General features: G+C 48.4%; 2 protein-coding genes across 2 annotated transcripts in view; one reads left to right on the forward strand and one right to left on the reverse strand.

Moving 5' to 3' along the window:
• The window catches only part of PPARGC1B (PPARG coactivator 1 beta), a 107,082-nt gene extending 102,916 nt beyond the window's left edge, over positions 1 to 4,166 (forward strand). The window contains exon 12 of the mRNA XM_036846488.1: positions 938 to 4,166. Coding sequence (XP_036702383.1) covers positions 938 to 1,038 — 101 coding nt within the window. The 3' untranslated portion in view covers positions 1,039 to 4,166. The remainder of the gene's footprint in view (positions 1 to 937) is intronic.
• A 5,078-nt stretch (positions 4,167 to 9,244) lies between these two features.
• The window catches only part of PDE6A (phosphodiesterase 6A), a 67,638-nt gene continuing 56,288 nt past the window's right edge, over positions 9,245 to 20,594 (reverse strand). The window contains exons 19-23 of the mRNA XM_036847518.1: positions 13,601 to 13,664; positions 13,241 to 13,315; positions 12,506 to 12,589; positions 10,267 to 10,414; positions 9,245 to 9,862 (exon numbers count right to left, since the gene is read on the reverse strand). Coding sequence (XP_036703413.1) covers positions 9,783 to 9,862; positions 10,267 to 10,414; positions 12,506 to 12,589; positions 13,241 to 13,315; positions 13,601 to 13,664 — 451 coding nt within the window. The 3' untranslated portion in view covers positions 9,245 to 9,782. The remainder of the gene's footprint in view (positions 9,863 to 10,266; positions 10,415 to 12,505; positions 12,590 to 13,240; positions 13,316 to 13,600; positions 13,665 to 20,594) is intronic.

Raw genomic sequence — 20,594 nt, forward strand, 5'->3', positions numbered from 1 at the left:
GTGAGTACGTAGGCCCCGCACGTCCCAGTCAGACCCAAAACGTCAGGGGCAGTGACCTCCTTTATTGAAACCTAAAGCCCCCTCTGGACACGGCTCCCACACCCAGACTCCCCTGTGCTGGTGAGTATAACTTGCCAGCCACCTGGCCCGGAGGCGGGCCTCTGGTGCATCTTGTCCTGTGCCAGGACTGCTACCAAAGAGGTGAAGCCTCTCGTGGCCTCTTGGAAGGTCCAATCTCGGGTTCACAGCCACCTGGCAGATCCCTGGCTACCGTCTCTCTGACCTCACAGGGCCAGTAGCTGACCTGCCCCCTTGAGGGGCATCCACGGCGGCCCCGAAAGGCAGCAGCCTTGTCCATTAATGGGCCGCGGTGAAACTGTGGTCACCATGCCTAGCCATCTGGGGACAAGTCAGTGAAGAAGGACAAAGTACCATTTAGGGGCGAGTTCTTTGTAGGGGAGAGTCTGATGCAGCCTCTAGAGTGCAGGGCTGAGTGTCAGGAGACCCCGGAGGTTCCCGGCCAGGCAGTGCTCCTGACTGCATGTCCCCCGGGGGGACCCAGTTCCCTGGCCATGCGCTGAGGGATTCATAGTTTCGTAGGCTGCCTTATGTGACCTCCGCACTGGTTTCCTAATGGGCAAGAAACTGTTAAGGGAAGTAGAACTAGAGGCTTTTGGAGCTGGAAAGGAGCTCTGGGGGACTCTGCTTCAGGCCTCCCCATCCTGCAACCAGGGCGGCCGAGGCCCTGAGACGCTGCTCACACGGCAGAGGTGTCGCAGCAGGAGGGCAGAGCTGCTGCCCGCTGCCCGGTGCTCTCCGAGGCCTTGGGCCGCATCCGCTCTGCGGTGCTGACCCCGGCGGCAGATTTTCTGGTCCGCTGGCCTTTCTGAGCTGCTTGCTGCCGTCCCCTCTCACTGACTCCTCCACCCCCACCCAGATTCTAATTCAGAAGAGGCCCTGCCTGCGTCAGTGAAAACCAAGTACGAAGCCATGGATTTTGACAGCTTACTGAAGGAGGCCCAGCAGAGCCTGCACTGATAACAGCCTTAACCTTCGAGGAATACCTCAATACCTCAGACAAGGCCCTTCCAATATGTTTACGTTTTCAAAGAAATTAAGTATATGAGAAGGAGAGAGAGCGAGTGCGTGAGAGAGAGAGAGAGAGAGAGAGAGAGAGAGAGAGACTTGGAACTGCTGTCCTTTTAAAACAAACAAAAAAATCAATGTTTACATTGAACAAAGCTGCTTCTGTCTGTGAGTTTCCATGGTATTGACGTTCCACTGCCACATTAGTGTCCTCGCTTCTGACGGGTTGTCCTGGGTGCGCTCCAGACGCCGAGTCCGTCACCCACCTCCCCTTCCTCCCCGACCGACGTCCCCTCGTAGACGTGCAGCTGTGTTCACCATACCATTTCTTGTCTGTAGTGTGTGATGATGAAATCGTTACTTGTGAATAGAATCAGGATTATAAACTCATTTTTAACTGAAGAAAAACAAAGTATATCCTTAATGTATTTATGGCTCAGATGTACTGTGCCTGGGATTATTGTATTGCTTCCTTGATTTTTTAACTATGCACTGTCGTGAGGTGTTTGCCACTGAGCTGCACTGCTCCCTTTGCCAGAATGCCCCAGAGGTGCTGGGTGGCCGGAAGCCTGGCCACCGGGGAGCTGTGGCATGCAGCCACAGCTAGGAGGAATGGAGAGAGGTTTCTGGGCCTCTTCCGCTGAGCGCTGCCTTGTCTCTCATTGAGCAAGTTTGGGTCCATTTACAATCAGAGCCCTCAGCTGGTGTCCAGCTCACGCTTAGAATTTGTGCCTGGCCGTGAATGCTCGGATCCTTGCGGACCTTGGAAGGAAGGTGGGGTGAGCTGCGTTATTCCTGTTTTCCAGGCAGTGCCCCAAGAGGCGAAATGACTTGCCCAGGGTCCCACGACCAGTGAAACTACAGAGGAACGGCCCAGCCCGGGCCTATCCTAGGGTAAAGAGGCAAAGTTGCAAAGACTGGTAGAGGTGGGTTCAGCTAAAAAGGACAACAGGCTAGATGCTTCCAGGCTCATTTTGTGGGGGTAAGTCAATGGCTGCCTCATCAGCATGGGGCAAGTTTAGGCTCTGGCACCAGTCTTGATCCAAGGGGTCCTGTGGTTTGCTTACACCTGTGGACATGCCATCAGAGCTTCAGTGACACACCTGGGGTGACACAGAGAGGCAACCTGGGAGCAGTCATTCATCCTTTTTGGGCCAGTCACCAGCCCGTCCTCCTTCAGCTTGACTTCCCTTTTCTTCACCTGTAAAGTTGTTTTGGTGGCATGGGGCAGGGGGAGCAGGAGGGAGACGTGAGGGATGGGGATGGACAAGACAATCTCCAAGCTCCTCTCCGACTTAGAAAACGTTCATTGGGCTCTACTTTAAAATTTGTGTTCTTGAGTGATGTCAAAGCCATGTCCAGCTTGGATGTTCTGCAGGTGCCTTGGGGGCCGTTTGTGAGGGAGAGCATGGCCAGGCAGGGTAAGAGTGCATTGCTTCTGCTTCAGACAGAGCAGCTCCAACTTGGTCTCTTTCACACATCAGGGTTCCTCGGGAAATTTTTGTGTTTAAAAGAAAAACAAAGAAAAAAGGTCCTGCTGCTTAAAAAAAGTTTGAACTTGACTCATTTAACTAAATGAGGTGATTTAATCTATTATTAATGCCAGGCCTAGTTCTTTGGGAATTGGTAGTTATGGGGTTTTGGTTTGTTTGTTTGTTTTTAAGATTATAAAATACCTCAGTAGGTTAACTGGGCCGATGAACCTCTCCTGAGAGGTGAGCATACTCCAAGCCCACAGAGAAGGTTGGAGGAGACAGGTGTTAGAGGAACAGGGAATTTGAGTTCCTGTGTATCAAGTCACTTAACCTCTCTGGGCCCCAATTGTCTTTTCTGTGTAATGGGCTGAGGGGGAGAATTAGGCAAGCTGATCTCTAAGGTCCTTGCCCGGTCTGATAGTCTTAGCTTCTCCTAAGGTGGTATCTAGCAAATACATGGCATATGGGCCACTACTCCCATGTCCTCGGCCAGTAGCAGACATAACTAATCAACCACAGTACTCATGTTCTTTGAGCTTGGTCATGCTATTAGAATCCTCAACACAGTGTTCCGAGCAGCCATTACTAACTGATCAGAGTTTAACCTGTTTAACCTTCTGGTCTAATCTTTGAATGGTTTCTGTTATACAGAACTATATGGTGGCTGGGTTTCATGCTGGCCCATCCCTGATCTATGAGAGAAAATTCCCCTAAAGCCCTTCCTTGGCACAGGACTCCCAATACTACTCCGACACAATCCCACTTGGGGATGGGGGCCAAGTGGAATAGTGGGCAGGAACATGTTTGGGGAAGGCAGGGTTTATGAGGATGGACCAAAAGGGGACTTTCCACAGCACGGACCTGCACATTCTAAATTCCTTTTATAGCTGTTCACTGCCTAGCATACAGTAGGCATACAATAAATGGTTATGGAATAGAATGGAATGGAATAGAATTTAAATCCACCGACGCCTCCCCTAAGTCCTGATTTGCACCAAGGAGTAAACTGAGATTTCATCCTGTGGAAAAAGTAGGAAGGAACTCTACATTCAGAGTCGGGAGAACTGGGTTGAGTCCTGGCTCTGCCAAAAACTATCTTTGTGACTTTGATAAGTCACAGAGTCCCTTCCTCTCCCTGAGCCTCGGTGTGCCAGAAGGAGTCGGACTAGATGATCTCTAAGCCCCTCCTAATTGCTTCTTCCTTGATTGCACTAGCCTAGAGATTCTACCGTGAGAATATGGTACCTTAGGGTAAAGAAATGCAGATTTTTAGTGAAGGACAAGTCTGTCCCCTCTTCTGGGTCAGCTGAAGCTGCCCTTTCACTTCAGATTAAGACAAGGCACTTGAAGGTAGTTAGACATTGGCTCTTGAGTGTAGTACTGGGACGTGATATGCCTGAGGTCGGGGCTGGGGCCCGCTGATGGGAGAGGGTACCTGCCAAAGGCATCAAGAAGCTTCTTCTCTCCATCCCGTACATAAAAGGCTGCAAGTTCTAAAACTGACCAACCCTGCAGACAACCTCCATCCGGAAGACTCATTCGGTGCTCTGTATTATTTACCAAGGAGACTCCAAGGTCTCTCCAGGACAACTAGTCAACCTTGGTCTCTTTCCCACCAAATTAAGGAGTAACCCAGAGGGAGCAGCTGCCATTGGCAACCATCTCATTGTAGCTCTGTCCTAGTATTTGCTCTTGATCATGTTTACATGTGATTGCCATAAAAGCTTACAGTAGACTGTGTTGGTAGCCACCCACGCAAGGCAGGTTGTACTGTCCATCTCTGTGCCGTGCTGGTGTTTTCCAAATATGTCCGATCTAAACGCTAAGTGGAATTCTTCCATCTCCTTCCTCAGTCGGTACAGGCTGAATCAGAATCCTCACTCCTGGGGGCTCTGGTTACCGAAGGAAAATGCATCAAAGAGGTAAAGAATATGAGTGGATGGAGTGCAGCTACGGCGGTGACCCCCTTCCCCCCATCATACCTTGCCCCCCAACCAGAACACTGCTTTGAGACACAAAGCACCAGTCAGGTGTCTGCATCTGCTGTGAATTCTCACAGCCTTGCGTGTCAAATGTGCCCAGGAGAGAGGCAGGGCTTCAGGGGTTCCAGGGCGGGAAGAGGAAGGGAGGAATGCTCTAAGCTGCAAAGACTCGGTACCCAGGTCCTGATGTGGGAAGAGATGCAATAAGAAATCTTTCTCGCCTAAAGCCTGTGCTTGTTGATGTTTGGAGAGCGATTTCTTCTAGGTGTATGCAATATACATACTGAGGGGGCAGGGAAGGCATGACAGTGCAGCCCTTCTGCAGGGATGGCTTGGAACCCTATCCCAGGCCTTAGGTTCAGTTGAAATGACAGCCGAGCCTGCAGCTTGAGAGATGGGACATCCCAGCTGTGAAGCAGAATCAACCCCGAAGGATTTGTTGATCTGACTCACTGAGTCAAAACCGCAGTATTTTCTTACCATTTGAGATTTAGCATTTGTCCTCAGATATGACCAAGGAAAGAAATTGAATGTACAGTAGCAAATAAAGTGAACCTAATGGTTTCAATGGCCAAAGAAGAGGGATCCTTCCCATTGGGGCAGAAGGAAACCGGTTTGTGCTTACGTGCAATATGTTTAAGCTGGTCCCCAAGTCCCTCAGACATTTGCACACATAGATGGGCTCCAGGGCTGTCTGCCGAGTCCAGGGGTACGGGGTAAATGGAGGGAGAGCTCGGGAGCTGGGAAACCCTCATGCATAGCGATGCCCTTGGCCCAAAACAGACGTGAGGTGGAGGGCCCCTGGGAGCCGGCTGTAGAATGTCCAGGAAAGTAGGCAGAGGCTAACTTTGCATTGAACCAATAAAAGCACTTTGAGAAAACCACAGCACTCAGCCTGGCTCCATGTTTCTACACTGGCGAATATGGATCTCCTTGGGCTGTGTGAGGCATTCTCCTAGGGATTGGAACAGGGGATCAGGAGAGGGGCTGGTGAGGGAAGAGCGAGCAGACATGCCTTCCTAGACATCAGCCACAGGAGAGCCCATTCTAGGGCCAGCCCTTTGCTGGCCTCTTTGTTGGAGGCCCTAAATATGGAGTGGTGCTTTTCGATCTTGGTACCTATTTCTGTAAAAAAGAAAAAAAAAAAAAAGAAAACAGCACAGCCAATTGAAATGGGTTTGCAGAGCGAGTCATTTATCTATAAGCCATCTCAAAGTGAGAAACCCAGAGTTTCTTACTTGCCATGTGGTCTTGGGCCACTGTTTCCTCATTTACAAATGGGAATATTGGATGGAATGAGCACTAAAGTAAGTCCCTTCCACCTCTGATAGACTCAGATTCCCATCCTGGAGCATCGGGAATCCATCACTAACCCACGAAACCAATTCCATTCTCTGACTGCCCAGCTCACATTCAAGGTGAGAGTTCTCTGCAAGGTAACCAACCTGCGGTGGATTCAGACCCACACGGTCCTGGCCGAGTTACCTTATACGAGGAGGCCAGCTCCCCAGGACAGATCTAAGCCATAGTTTCTAGTGGGGTGGTGAGAAGTAAACCCCAGCTTGGCTAGGTGGCGATGTCGAGTCTCACATGAGCCTCGACATTGTCCCCGCCGAACAGCTTTCAGTCCGAATGTTGTGACCACTTGGCTGTTTCTCTCTTGCTCGCAGACAATACTAGCAATACACTTGTTTTTTCAAAACAGCTTAACTTAGGAACTTTTCACACATTTCTTTCAAATGATCGTAAAACATATGGGGCAACAGGAGGCATGGATCACACTGCATATGTTTAGGGCAACTTTTGTTTTTTGTTTCATTATAGCAGCGGTGACTGAGGCTTCAAGATTGGGGGACAGATTTTTAGGTACTGCATTTCATCAGAATGCCTTGCACATTCAGAAGCAGCACAGAAATCCAACTGCCCGAACTGGGGCTCGGAAAATAGGGTTTTGTAAGTGGTCAGTCCCTGGGCTGTGCAACAATGCCTCAAAGACATGTTTTATAGCCAGAACCCCCTCTCTGCTGTACGTTTTGTCAAAGGATCCTCCAAGCCTCCTTTTTCACTTTGCCAGCCTTGCTCATGGGTGACTTTTGAAGGGACTGGTCATCTTCCACCTCAGCACTTTGCCTTATCAACGTCTAGCCGCCATCTAGTGGCCAAAGACTGTATCTACCAGCTACCCAGATGGAAGGCAAATAAATCCTTTTGGCCACCTTGCTGTCCAACACCAACTTTGGGAATGAAATGCAAGGTCATGAGCAAACTGTCTGTGTGTTTAGAGCACAGTGTAACACCAGTCAGAAGCCCCAGAAGCAGCCACGCAGACTGAGAAGTAATACACTAGCTATCCTGTTGGCAGCAGAGACAGGAGTGGACCCTGTGCCCAGGTGCCCAGGAGGGGTTTACTGTAACTGCAATACTGGCAGCGCAGCTGCTGACCTTGTTAAGTGAACCTCTGCTCTGTGCCCCCCACTGGACCCTCGGGACAAGCAAAGAGGTTGAGTGTGAGGATTCTGTGGGGGGCCTGGCCATGGCCTTTGGTGTGGTCCACCGAATAGCCAAATAGATTTTTTTGTTTGTTTGTTTTTGTATTTAAAAATCTTGTCAAATGTTTTTGTGTTAGGAATAAAAAGTCATAAACTACTCCCAACTTTGTTTCTGGAGGAATGTTCTGATTCCAATGGAAAGAGGTTGGAAATCTCAAGGGGTGTGTGGTCAGAGTGGTCAGTGGACCAGGGAAGTGGACCACTTGGATTTCCAAATGGTTTCTGGGGAAGGTGACCATCCAGAAGTCTGGCTCAGTGCAGTCTGCTCCGGAAGTTCACACCCACCCCCTTCACCTACTTGTGCCATGGTATTAGCATTGGTTTGGAGCATCTGCTTCTTCCAGAGGCAGCTGCTAATGTTGAAACCAACACAAGATTCCTCTCCCCAACCCCAGGTTTCTAAAGAAACAGTGTCTGTAGCTAGCCTTAATCGACTGGGCAAGGTGGTCCCTATGGTCCCTTCCAGCATTTCCAAATATTGGACTCAAATCCTTTTCTCTTAGTGTGACCATGCAGCCTAGAGAATTCTGAGCAATAGGAAGCCAGGGCTTTCCCTGGCTGTGTGACAGGGTCAAACCAGGGAATGGCTAACCTTGTGAGGTTTGGGCATCCCCAGGGGTACTGCTGTAGGGGGCATTATTTATTAGGAAGCTCAACAAGGTAACTACAGCCTGGGGTGCGTGAGCGCAAGGTTGTGTGTGTGTGTATGCATGTGTGCACGCCTGTGTTTGTGTGTATGTGTGGAATTACATTGATGCATTTCTTGAGAAAGGTGCAAGAATTTCACCTACACAGAGGGACACATCTGCTTTGTTATTTATAATAGAAAGCTAAAATTTAATTTTTTAAAGGACACTGCTGATGATTGAGAATCAAGTTTTTAGTTTTGCTATTTTTTTTAATTGGTAGAGGATTTTTTATATATTTTTTCCATTTTGTTGGGTTGTGTCCTTATTTATATAAATACATTATCCGTGAGGGCAAGGAAGAAACTTCTTTGCTTTTAATTATTGTGGTTGTCATCGTCCCCATTTTATTTCTGGTGTGGTTTATCTGTCTTACCTTCCAAATGAGAAAATGTTTTCCTGTCTTTGTACATTGTCAGATTCTATAGTTTCATAGATAATTTAACCAAATTGCTCTATGTATTATTATTCCGTGAGTATAAAGTTCTATTTTAACGTCTGTAAATACTTCAGAACTGGCTTCTTTTCTCAAACTCCCACTGTGGAGTTATTGTTTACATCACAAAAACTGTAGAATCTCTATGCTCATGTACTGTAAATAGTGAAGTGATCTGCTTATAAATAAACTTAACAAATACACTATGGAGATTAAAAAGAAAATACCACCCACAGCCCTGCCCAGGTGTGTCTTTCTTTATTGGTCCTACGTGCTCGTTGAGGGTCGCACCGGCTACTAACTGGGGAAAGGATTCTAGTTGCAGTGTCATCTCTCAGAGAAGACCCCAGTCCAGGTGTGCCCCTCACGCCAAAACTCTCCGAGCTCACTAGTCCTTTCTTCATAGCACTTTTTGTGGATTGTGATGAACCATTCAGACTTGCCTCACATAACATTGTTGCATTCTGGCTTCTTGCTGGTGTGACTTTTATAAAGCTATATATACCACCTTCTGAACGAGGACTCCCTTGTTTTGGTATATCCGCTTTTTCACACAAGCACACTAAATATATATGCTAAAAGAGATATTTTGACATTTTGGTTTCAGACAAAGACATTCACCAATTGACGACTATGAAACGGTTTCTGGTCGGAGGACATGGAAAACTTGAATTGTGTGCCATATTTGGGTGAACTTGAAACATTTTCCTCTGCTCACTTACTCCCAGTGAGAGCAGTGAAGAGTGGCATCTTCCAAGACTTTCCGTCTTGGATGTGTGTGCTGTTGCTGCGGAGTTGTCCTGTGTTGGGCCGAGATGGCCAGGCCTTAACACCTGGCGTGGATCAGTCACTGGGTGCAGGCCACCACCCTTGGGCAACTGTCTCCCTGCGGATGAGGTCATCCCCGAAGGGGCTGGCACCGAGGGCTGTCTGCTGACAGCGCTCATCACTGCTGGGAACACAAGTCTTCAGTAAAAGGTCTGTGAAGCTCATCACAGCATCTGCCACAGCTGGATATTAGGGGTTCGTGTGTTGCATGTGATAAGGATGTGGTTATGTTAGAAAACGCCCATATGTCTTTAAAGATGTATAATGGAGGAGTAAACGATATGTCTGGAATTTGCTTTTAAACATTTCAGCTAAGAGAAAAATGAGAAAGAAATATAGAAGGACAGACGAAGCAAATGTGGCAAAACTCTCGATATTAGAATCTGGGTGATGGGTAGGTGGGGATTCATTGTGCAGTTGTCTACTTCTGAGGATGACTGCAAATTTGTGTACTATAAAATGAAAGTATAAGAACAAAAATGATTCTAGGTAAGCAGGTGAGTCTGGCGCTAATGTTTAACTGAGTCTATGAAAGGCAAAATGTTGGTTGTAGCTCAATAAAAAGTGCTCACAGCCGAAAAGAGCCTTGAAAGCCACTAGGGAAGATGTAAACTAAATTCTTCTTCAGTCTTCAAACCCTATAACTCTGACTTCTCAAGCAGGTGCATGGTTTCCCACTGGCTGGGGTACCCTCCTCCAGTGAAGGGTGGGGCCGGTCTGGGCGTGGATCCCCGCTTGCGCTACTGGACACAGCAGGACTTGGATGCAGGCGCGCCTCCACCTGAGCCTGGTTTTCCCCCGGGCTGATTTCCTGCGGCTGCTGCAATCAGACAAGAAAGAGAACACACCAGATGAGAAGAGGCTGCGGCGGGCTTTCCCTTTGACCTGGTTTGGACCAAGAGTTGCAAACTCAAGGGCTTTCAGAGGCCCTATGCCTACCACTTGATTACTGGAATCTGTCCTACACTGGTTGGGGGCAGTCAGGGAACCCTTGCTGGGAGCCTCAATCTTGGGAACCAGGCCCTGCTACTGCTCACAGTGTGACCTGGCCGTGACACTTCACCTCTGCGGGCCTCAGTGCTCTCATACGTAGAATGGGGACAGCTAGGTCGTGGGGAGGCCTGAAGAGGTCCACGTGTGTGAGGCTTTGCGGCCCCGCCAGGCACGCCATGAGAGCTCAGTGTGTGTGGGGTAGGGGCTCCCCGTCCTCCCCGTTCCACAAACCTTGGTTGGCTGCCTGCCCTTTCTGCTTCTCCTCCTCCTGCATCTTCATCTTGGCTTCATACTCGTCAGCGAGCACTTTCCACTCCTTGCGGTTGTTGGTGATCCCATCCAGCATGGGAGTGATCTCCTCGTGGAACCGGGAGAATTCCTGGAAGAGAGAGACAGAGCCTCTGGCGCAGGACTCGAGCCCTGGGGTCCGGGTTCCAGGTAGAGCACAGTGGGTCGTGTCTGCACTGGAATGAGCTGCCCGGGCGCGTTGCAGCTTCCGTCCCCAGCGGCGTGTGTGACGACACTGCAGGGCTTCTGGCCACAAGGTCCTGTGCCTCTCCCGCTTGAAACCCTCCTGTGGCACTCCCCGGTTTTCAGGATGAAGCGCAAGCTCCTTCACAAGGCTTTCAAGCTCTCCAGACCCAGTGCTCTTCCCCTTCACCAACTTGAACCCTCCGGACATTCCAAATCTGTCAGTTTCTGTGGGCTTCATAGCAGCTCTTGCCTTTGCTGGAACACTCTAACTTATCCCTTCTTTTCCCTTGAGGCCTCCACTTAGACATCACTTCCTCGGGGAAGCCTCTTCTGATCCCCAAGGTAAGTCAGGTCCTCTATTAGCAGCTCCCCAAACCTTCTCTTCCTACATCTCACTTCGCTGTAATGACTCCCTTTGCCAGTCTTCCCCCGGAGCTGTGAGCTGGAGAGGGCAGGGGCATCTCTGCTCATTCACAGGGGTGGCCTTGGCCTAGTACAGGGTCTGGGGCACAAAGACAGTCAATATTTGCTGAGTGAAATCGGGATAGGAAGAGGATTCTTAAGGTCTCTTAGCTCTAAGAATAAAAATAATGCCTTTGGGGCTTCCCTGGTGGCGCAGTGGTTGAGAGTCTGCCTGCTGATGCAGGGGACACGGGTTCGAGCCCTGGTCTGGGAAGATCCCGCATGCCGCGGAGCAACTGGGCCCGTGAGCCACAACTACTGAGCCTGCGCGTCTGGAGCCTGTGCCCTGCAGCAGGAGAGGCCGCGATAGTGAGAGGCCCGCGCACCGCGATGAAGAGTGGCCCCCACTTGCCGCAACTAGAGAAAGCCCTCGCACAGAAACGAAGACCCAACACAGCCATAAATAAACAAAATAAATAAATAAATAAAGTAGCTATAAAAAAAAAAAAAGGACCTTTTTAAAAAAAAAAAAATAATAATGCCTTTGAGCACAGCACATGACAGTTTATGAAGTGCTTTATCTCCTTTGATCCTCAGAAACTCCTGCGAGGTGGGAAAATGAGACTCATTACTCCTAGATTTTTAGGTGAAGAAATGGAGATGCAGATTGGTGGAGATTTGCACAAGGTAAGAATGGCAAATCCAGGGTCTACTGTGGAGTTCAGCCAGAGCCAGCTGTGCTCAGAGCTGCCTGGGTTCAGATCTAGATTCTGCCACCAGCTGTGTGACCTTGGGCAGGACACCATGAAATCAGGACAGTACCTCATAGGGTTGCTGTGATAATGCACGTAAAGCACTTAGCTCAGTCTTTGTTGTTTCATATATTACTGATGATCATGGAGAGCGTCAACTACGCTGCCCTGTCGCTCAGAGGACCCCAGTTAGTCTGCGTTATATCAGAGATGCACTTGTGCGCCCTCTGGGAGCAGAAGGGCTGCAGCTTATGCAGCAGAAAGAGCCCTAGACTAGGGGTCAGGCGTCCCGGCTCTGATGCTGTCTGTAGCTGACTCCAGTGACCTGGCCCTGTGATTTCTCCTCTCTGACCTCTGTCTCCTCATGTAACATGGCCAAAATAAAAATAACAAACGAGAGGCGGGTGGTGGCACAGATAACATGGATTGGGGCGTGGTGGGTTTCTCAAGAGAGAGACTAACTTTGAGCCAAAACTCAAAGAGAAGTTCCAGATTATCTTTTGACAATGGAGTAACTGTGGCCTGTCATATTCCCACCAGCTGGGGAAGTTAGGAAGGCATATATCTGCTATGCTCCCCATTTCTCTGCCTGAAAACATATGTCATTTGTCCCGCAACTATTTACTGAGCAACTAGGATATACGAAGCTCCGGGCTCTGGCCTGGGTATGCAGTCACACAAGCTCCTATGGGGCTGTCCTGAGGACCAAATGCCATTGGAGGTGAGAAGCGCTTTGTAAAGTATCACTCGTCACTTGCCAGGGTTTTTTATTCCTGATGTCATTTGGGAATCCCGGGCTCATCAAAGACTTCTTGTTGGGCCTTTGAAAGCAAAGGACTTACCTTGTAGACAAAGGTGCAAACGAAGTCAATGAAGCCGACCTGAAGCTTAGGGAGTTCGTCCGCCTTGTTTCTGTCCATCATGGGCTGTCAGGGGGGGAGAAAGAGTTAACTGCACTGGGCTCCTCCTGGCCTGATGCAGCAAGGGGACCCACCCTACCAATGAAACATTCTTCCAAAACAAAAACGCTCTAACTGGTCTCCCTGTGTCTGGTGGGGAGCCGGCTGACACTTCCAGCCAAGTTTACTTTCAACGTCGATAGGTTCTCAGCTTGACCAGGTCATCCCCTTGCGTGGTCTGTGCTGTTAGAACAGAGCCAGAGGAGGTGGACTCCTAGACTGTTGGAACTGAAAGGGAAATCTAAGTTTTGGCGTCCACTTGTCAATCACTACTTAGCTGAATGTGCTAAGCTTAAAGCACATAGCCTAAAGCAGGGTCCTCAAACTTTAGGAGAGAGCACATTGCTGGCCCACCCCCAGAGTTTCTGTTCAGGTAGGTCCAGGGTGGGTCTGTGGATTTGCATCTGTAATATGTTCCCAAGTAACGAGGTTGATGGTGGTCTCCAGGGACCATACTTTGAGAACCACTGCATTAAGGAAAGGTCATCTCTGTAGTAAGGTCACACATCCCTGTGTCAAGGGTGAGGAGGCACATCTCTCCATCACGGCAAGGTCACTGCCCTCCACCAGGATGAGATCACATGCCCAATATCAGGCTGAAGTCCCTTCTCTACTCACAATGGGATTCTGTTGCAGCACCGTGCGCTCCAGGTCACCTTGTTCCCAGAATTCGGCAGCAACCAGTAGAGCCACCTGCAACAGGTAAACACCCGCCATGGAGTCAAGCCCCAGCCCCAATCCTCCTACCCCTGCTCCCATCCCATGTGGGTTTCCAGCTCAGCAAAGACATAAACCCCACTCCTGCCCTGCCACCCCACTTTATGTCATCATGGGAGAGGTCCTCAGGTGATTGCCATGTCTTGGCAGAGGAGGATGGAGCAAAGGTAGGCTGCCTCAGGAGCTGGAGAATCCAAGCCACGTTAGCTGCTGTCACCAGTACTGGGATGTTCCTTCTCTCGCGTCAGGAGGAGTGCATACCTTGCTCTGCACCTCCCAAGGCTTGGTGATGGCTGAGAGATCACAGGCGGTCATCATCATGGCCCTGTACATAAGCACACCATCCATCAGTCTGGAGCCAGTCATGGCTGTATATCTGGTTAATTCCATCTAGCTCTCCTTTCTCTGCCCCTACTAGTAGGTGACCTCATCCCATGGTGAGAAGAGGGGTCACTTCCCCATTGCATCTGAAGGTCAGGCTTTGGAATCAAATAGAGGTTTAAATCCTGCCTCTGTCAGTTACCAGGAGTTTGACATTGAGCAATTAAACCAACTTCTCTATGCCTCAGTTTCCTGTCTGTAATAATAATGGTACTTCCCTCATGGAGTGGGTGCAAGATTAAATGAGATAATGTGTGTAAAAATCTTAGCATGGTGCCTGGATATAGTATGTGCACAATAAACACTGGCGATGATCAGGAACATATATTGGGTTTCTATTATGTGCCACATACTGTTCTAGGCATTTTATAGACATCAATTTCATTTAAATCTCATCACATCCTCGGAGTTCCTTCTCTCCTGTCTAATATAGAACAATGTTTCTCAACCTTTTTCTCATCATCCTCCCTGCTCCACTGTCAAAGAGCTTTTTTATTAGACATTTTTTCTATAATCACTGCACCATGAAATTTTAATAACACAGACATACTGCATATCTGTTTGGAGGGCCACAGACCATTGTAATATCTAAGATTTTTTGCTCCTCTCCCAAGAACCGCTATTTGCCCCATTGAGTAATGCATGATGCAGGGAGAAGGGCGACCCTGGTCACTGTGAGGAAGCATTACGTTAAGAAGTAGTGGAAGAGATTGAGGAAAGAAAGAAAGGGTTAAAAGATAAACTTTTTTTTTTTAATATTTTGATTTGGATTTCTTTTTTTTTTTTTTGGCTGCATTGGATCTTCGCTGCTTCTCATTGCGGTGGCTTCTCTTGTTGCAGAGCACAGGTTCAGTAGTTGGAGCACACAGGCTTAGTTGCTCCGTGGCATGTGGGATCTTCCCAGACCAGGGCTCGAAACTGTGTCCCCTGCACTGGCAGGTGGATTCTTTTTTTTTAAAATAAATTTATTTTATTATTTATTTATTTATTTATGGCTGTGTTGGGTCTTTGTTGCTGTGCGTGGGCTTTCTCTAGTTGTGGTGAGTAGGGGCTACTCTTCGTTGCGGTGCACAGGCTTCTCATTGCGGTGGCTTCACTTGTTGCAGAGCACGGGCTCTAGGCACGCGGGCTTCAGTAGTTGTGGCACACAGCCTCAGTTGTTGTGGCTCGCGGGCTCTAGAGCACAGGCTCAGTATTTGTGGTACACGGGCTTAGTTGCTCTGCGGCATGTGGGATCTTCCCGGACCAGGGCTCAAACCCGTTTCCCCTGCATTGGCAGGCGGATTCTTGTTTTGTTTTTTTTTAAGAGGTTTCCTGGCCTTATTTATTTATTTATTTATTTTTGGCTGTGTTGGGCCTTCGTTTCTGTGCGAGGGCTTTCTCTAGTTGCGGCAAGCGGGGGCCACTCTTAATCGCGGTGCGTGGGCCTCTCACTATCGTGGCCTCTCTTGTTGCAGAGTTGAGGCTCCAGACGCGCAGGCTCAGTAGTTGTGGCTCACAGGCCTAGTTTCTCTGCGGCATGTGGGATCTTCCCAGATCAGGGCTCGAACCTGTGTCCCCTGCATTGGCAGGCAGATTCTCTGCCACTGCGCCACCAGGGAAGCCCGGCAGGCAGATTCTTAACCACTGGAAGGTGGATTCTTAACCACTGCGCCGCCAGGGAAGTCTCTAAAAGATAAATTCTTAAAGGAGTTTCACAATAATAGGAAGGTAAGACAGGTATTATTACATAGGTAGGTACAATATAAGACAGAAGGGAGGGGACATGGGAAAAGAATTGGAGAAAGAGGGGGAATTTGAGAATGTGTTTCAGAGTCGGGGTGTAGTGACATGAGCGTCTGGGATGGGAATCCTGGGCCATGTACTATGGGCCTTAATTCCATGCTGGGGAGTGTAGGTGTATCCAATAAGCAGAAAGAGCTTTTGAAGGTTCAGGGCCAGGTCATGACCTCATCAGAGCTGCTTGGCAGCACCTGTAGGATGGAGCAGACAGGAGAGGGAGGAAGGGAGTGAGGAAGGAAGGAAGACAGACGCTGCAGCAATGCAGGCAGGATGGCAGGAGGGCCTGACCTGCAGCAATACCCGCGGGCTGGAAGAGCATGGGGTCAAGCTCACGTGGTAGAGTCAACCCGACTTGGTGAGATGATGGGCATGGGCTGGGGAGGGAATAGTTGGAGAAAGTTGGGGCTCTGAACCTAACTAGTGGCTTGGATGATTTTACAATTTACCAGCTGTATCTGGCATAGGTTACGTAAGCTGGTTTGGGAGGCCTGAAGAGTTATGAAATATTAACAGGTTTAACTATCTTTGATTAAGTAAACCCTCAAAAACTCATAGACATCTTTAAGTAAGTAAGTTTTCAGGAATGCATACATCTCTTAGAAACACCTTTATACTTTGTAAGAACTTCAGAACACATGCCTGATGCTTCATGTTGTGTTGTAGACGCGCTATGTTTACCATCAAACACATTAAGCAAATGAATGCTTGGCTGTGAATCCAGGAGTCACTGGTTCCCTGCTACCCGTCAGTGTCTACATTTTAAGCCCACAGGTGTGGCTTCAGGAGAGCACTGGAGGTTTACTTTCCTTGGCTGGAGAAATCATGTGAAAATCACTCCCAGCAATTAGGGAAACAACTAAGTGTTTTAGAGTTAGAGATTTGGTACGTTCGTGGGATGTGGCGGGGAAGGGGGCATGGGGGACACACCTGGACACCAGAAAAGCCAATCCAAAGCCTTGTGCCCTAAAGTCAAGGCATTACATTCACTTCAGCACCACTGCCTTAGGTGTTCCGAGGCCAATATGCTATGCTACTCATTAGGGATCCAGAGAGGCCTGCAGGGAGCTCATAGTCACTTAAGGAACATAGAGGGGAAAAAAAACACAAAAACTGTTATCACAATATGCTAAGTGGGAGGGATGGCAGAAAGAAGTACAAGGTGCAAAGAAATAAAAATCCAAAGGTGAGAGCAACTAGCTCAGTGTGGGGGCCTTCGGAGAGGTGACAGTGAGGCAGGGCCCTGAGGGGTGCATAGGAGCTCTCCAGGAGGAGGGAGAAGAAAGGGTATAGTGGGCAGAGGTGTGGTGGAGGGTACACGGCATTGCCACAGGGCAGAGGGCCATCCAGCAGGTGACCATAGGAAGCATTCATCTATCCATCCTTGTATGTGTGTGCACGCCAGACGTCAGGCAGGGGCTGGTTCACAGCATCCCTGCTCTCCGAGAGCTGGTGTTGGGGAGTCACACATGTATCTCACAAATATGTGTAAATGTGTAAACAACCGAATACTCTGAAGGAAAGGAGTTCTATTCTAGGAGATAATATAACAGGAGAAACTGACCTAAGTCTGGGAGGTCAGGGAGGGCTTCCCTGAGGAAGTGGCCCTGGAGCTGATATCTGCTGGAAGTATAGCAGTGAACTTGGTGACAAAGGCAGTGGGGAAACGCATTCCAGGCAGAGAGAACATCTAGCGCAAAGGCCCTGGTGGAAGGAAGCCTGGCACACTCAAAGAGCTGGAAGGGAGGAAGAGCTCAGGGAGCAGGTGGCAGAGGGCGTGAGAGGGGACCCAAGAGATGAGTAGGGCAGACCCACAGAACCCAGGCCGTGGTGAGGGGACATCTTTATGCTAAGAGCAACAGGAAAAGCCACTGAAGAGTGGAAGGGGTCACATTTGCATTTTACAGAGAACACAGTGGCTTCGGTACGGAGGGCACAGAAATGCCAGCCGGGAGCCCAATTTGGAAGCCATTTCAGGATCCTGACAAGAGATGGACGTGGCAATAAAAGGAAGTGTCCAGATAGACAGGGCATTTAAGAAGTAAACTCAACAGGGTTTGGGGATAGATTAGACGTGCAGAGTGAGGAAGAGGAAGATTTTAGGATGAAAGAGAGTAAAGGACAACAGGGTTATTATGCAGAAGAGAGCAAGAGTAAGTCATGAAGACTTGCTGAGAAATCTGAACCTTAGCCCCAAGGTAGGTGAGAGTCATCAAGAGGAGGGGGTGGAGTTGAATGGGAGAACAGTATAAAACTCTGTACAAGGCTTTGGAATTAGAGCAATTAGATCCTCACTCTTGTCCTTACTTGCCATATCTAGGGCAAGTGACTTAACGTCTTTGAGTCTTTCTCTGTTCTTTGGTGAAATGAGATAAGCATATTAGGTTGGATCATATGAAAATTCTGATTTTGTGGGTCAAAAACTGTCGTTAAGTCAGCAATTTCACAGGGTTCAATGCAATTTATCTGTCCTAGGGGTTACTGTGACCATCACATAAGATGATTTTATAAGTGCCCCACGGTCCTCATCTTCATCATTATCACCTTCATCACAATCACCAGGATGGGCTCCCGCTCACCTGGCCCAAAGCAAACGTTCCTTCCGCTCAGCTGGGATGCTCAGCGGCACTTCTCCCTGACCCTTGGCTGACCCCTGAAAGCATCCCAGCCACCCTTGCGAGGCATTCAGATTCTTCCTGGAATTACACCTGGCCTGGAGGCTGTAGCCTGCGGGGAAAGTTTGAAGGGAGCCTGAGAAATCTGTGGGTGTCCGGGAGAGGGGTGGGTTGACTTGGATTCCAGTCCTTGATGTTCCACGAATGCCCATGTGACACTAGGTAAGTCACTTTGTCCCTCTGGGCCTCACTTTTTTCATTTGTAAAACGCTAAACCAGGAGCTGGCGAACTTTTTCTGTAAAGGGCCGGATAGTAAATATTTTAGGTTTTGCAGAGCATGTAGGCTCAATAGCAGCTACTCAGTTTCATCATCGCGATGTGAAAGCAGCCATAAATAAGTCAAGACAAGGTCAGTTGGCGCCTGGCATCCAGTCACCAGAAAGGTGACTGGGTAGGTGACCGGTGAGGCCTGAGCTGCGTGGCCCAGGGCTTGAGAGAGGTTGGAGGTTGTTAACTCACCAAGCACACTTTGCTGAGTGCTTACTGCATGCCAGGCCCCAGATAGATTATGAGGATTTAGGATTTAGGAGTGCCGCCCTGGAGGCATTTACCATTGAAACAGCTCTTAATCCATTAGCCCCACATTGTTGGGGATTTATGAGTTTTGGTTTGCAGTGTTTTCGGTGTCTTCGTGGTTTTCATACTTTCCGTCCAATCCTTCCCAAAGCTCCACTCTCTTGAATGCAGTGAGTGCCTAACGTCAGATAGCAGCTGAGGTTGGAGCCGCGATGAGCTCATTGGGTTTAAAGTGGCCCTTAATTGCTGCTTGACTACAGCTGCTTGAAGAGTGATTTAGGATTTTGAGAATCTTGGCCACTATTTCATTATTTGCGGGTGTGTATTAGAAGTGTGTATTTAGCACAGTGGTTGCCTTTTGGATTCAAGCGCAAACAGTGTTTCTAAATTCTTTTTTTGGAAGGGGGATGTGGGGGAGAAGGAAGGATTTATTACTTGCAGCAAGTAAGGAGAACACCAAGGATCTTTTCCCAAAGTAGTGTCTCCCCCAACTGCAAAATTGGGGAAGTTTTAAACTAAGGGTGCATGTGTAAACTAAGGGTACACGAGAAGGCTTAAGCAGAGGAGAATTCAGCATAGAATCGGGGCGAAGGTAGACAGAGACCAAGCTTTAGTTGAAGTCAGGAGGGTCCAAATCATCATTCCATCCTTCGCCTGGGTGGGGGCCTTAGTTCCTGGTGTCAGGACTTACTGAAGCTCAGGTTCTTTATGTCTTGTGGCAGAAAGAATTCAGTGGGAGACCAAGTGATAGATAAGAAGTGGATTTATTTAGAGAGGTACACATTCCATAGATGGAATGCAGTCCATCTCAAAAGGTGAGAGTGGCCCTGGGAGAAACAGTCCACAGACAGAGTGTGGGCCATGTCAGAGGGCAAGGGGCTGTTTCTAAATTCTTAATATTCATTCCTAGATGGATGAATGGATGAAGGATGGATGGGGGAGGGGAGGATGGGCTGCTCAGTAAAAAAAAAAAAGACAGGGTCACTTATCTCTTAGGCAGTGCCTAGGGTTCAGGATACTTTTAGGGGCCCATGAAAACATTTAAATCTTAATTTCTTTTAAAAAAAAGAATATAGTAATAGTAAATTTATGAATAATGAATGACTTCAGCTGGATTATATTTGTCTTTATACCAACACAGTCATAAAATATGATTTTTATTTACTTATTTAAATGGAGGAAGAAGCCATGAAGGCAAAAGTGCCTATGACTCACAAAAGTCATAGTGTGGCCCTCCCGACAAGAATACCATTTTATTTATGGGTACTAAAATTTGACTTCTGATCATTTTTATTTGTTAGGAAATATTATTCTTTTGATTTTTTTTTTTTCCCAACCATTTCAAAATGTAATCACCATTCTGAGATCGTGGCAGGTGGCAGGCCTCACATTCTACCACTAGAGGATCTCTAATCCATGCACAGAAACCTTCCAGTGTATGGTTTGGTCAGACTATCCAGTGTGAGGCCTGCAATTAGGTGGAGACGTAAAGGGTTTAATGACGAGTGGAAGTCACACCCCGATTCTGGAGGTACTGTAACATCTTGGTCCTACAGTAAACACACTAAAGTGGGGTGACCCAAGAGATAGCGATGCAGGAGACTCACAAAAGTCAGTCGGCTTAAGATGGCTCAAGGGCTGAGGTGGGTACTCCAAGATAATCAGAGCACAGGAGGGGGGTGTTGGGTTTTTTCCTCACAACAACCAATTCTGTCACCAGCTAGGTGTCCTCTGATTCGATTCAATTCAATTCAATACAATTCACTTCTTCTTTTTTTTTTTTTTTTTTAATTTATTTATTTGGTAGCTCCGGGTCTTAGTTGCAGCGTGTGGGATCTTTTACCTGCAGCATGCGAGCTCTTAGTTGTGGCATGTGGGATCTAGTTCTCTGACCAGGGATCAA

The sequence above is a fragment of the Balaenoptera musculus genome, chromosome 3, assembly GCF_009873245.2.
Source record: "Balaenoptera musculus isolate JJ_BM4_2016_0621 chromosome 3, mBalMus1.pri.v3, whole genome shotgun sequence".
Taxonomy (NCBI): domain Eukaryota; kingdom Metazoa; phylum Chordata; class Mammalia; order Artiodactyla; family Balaenopteridae; genus Balaenoptera; species Balaenoptera musculus.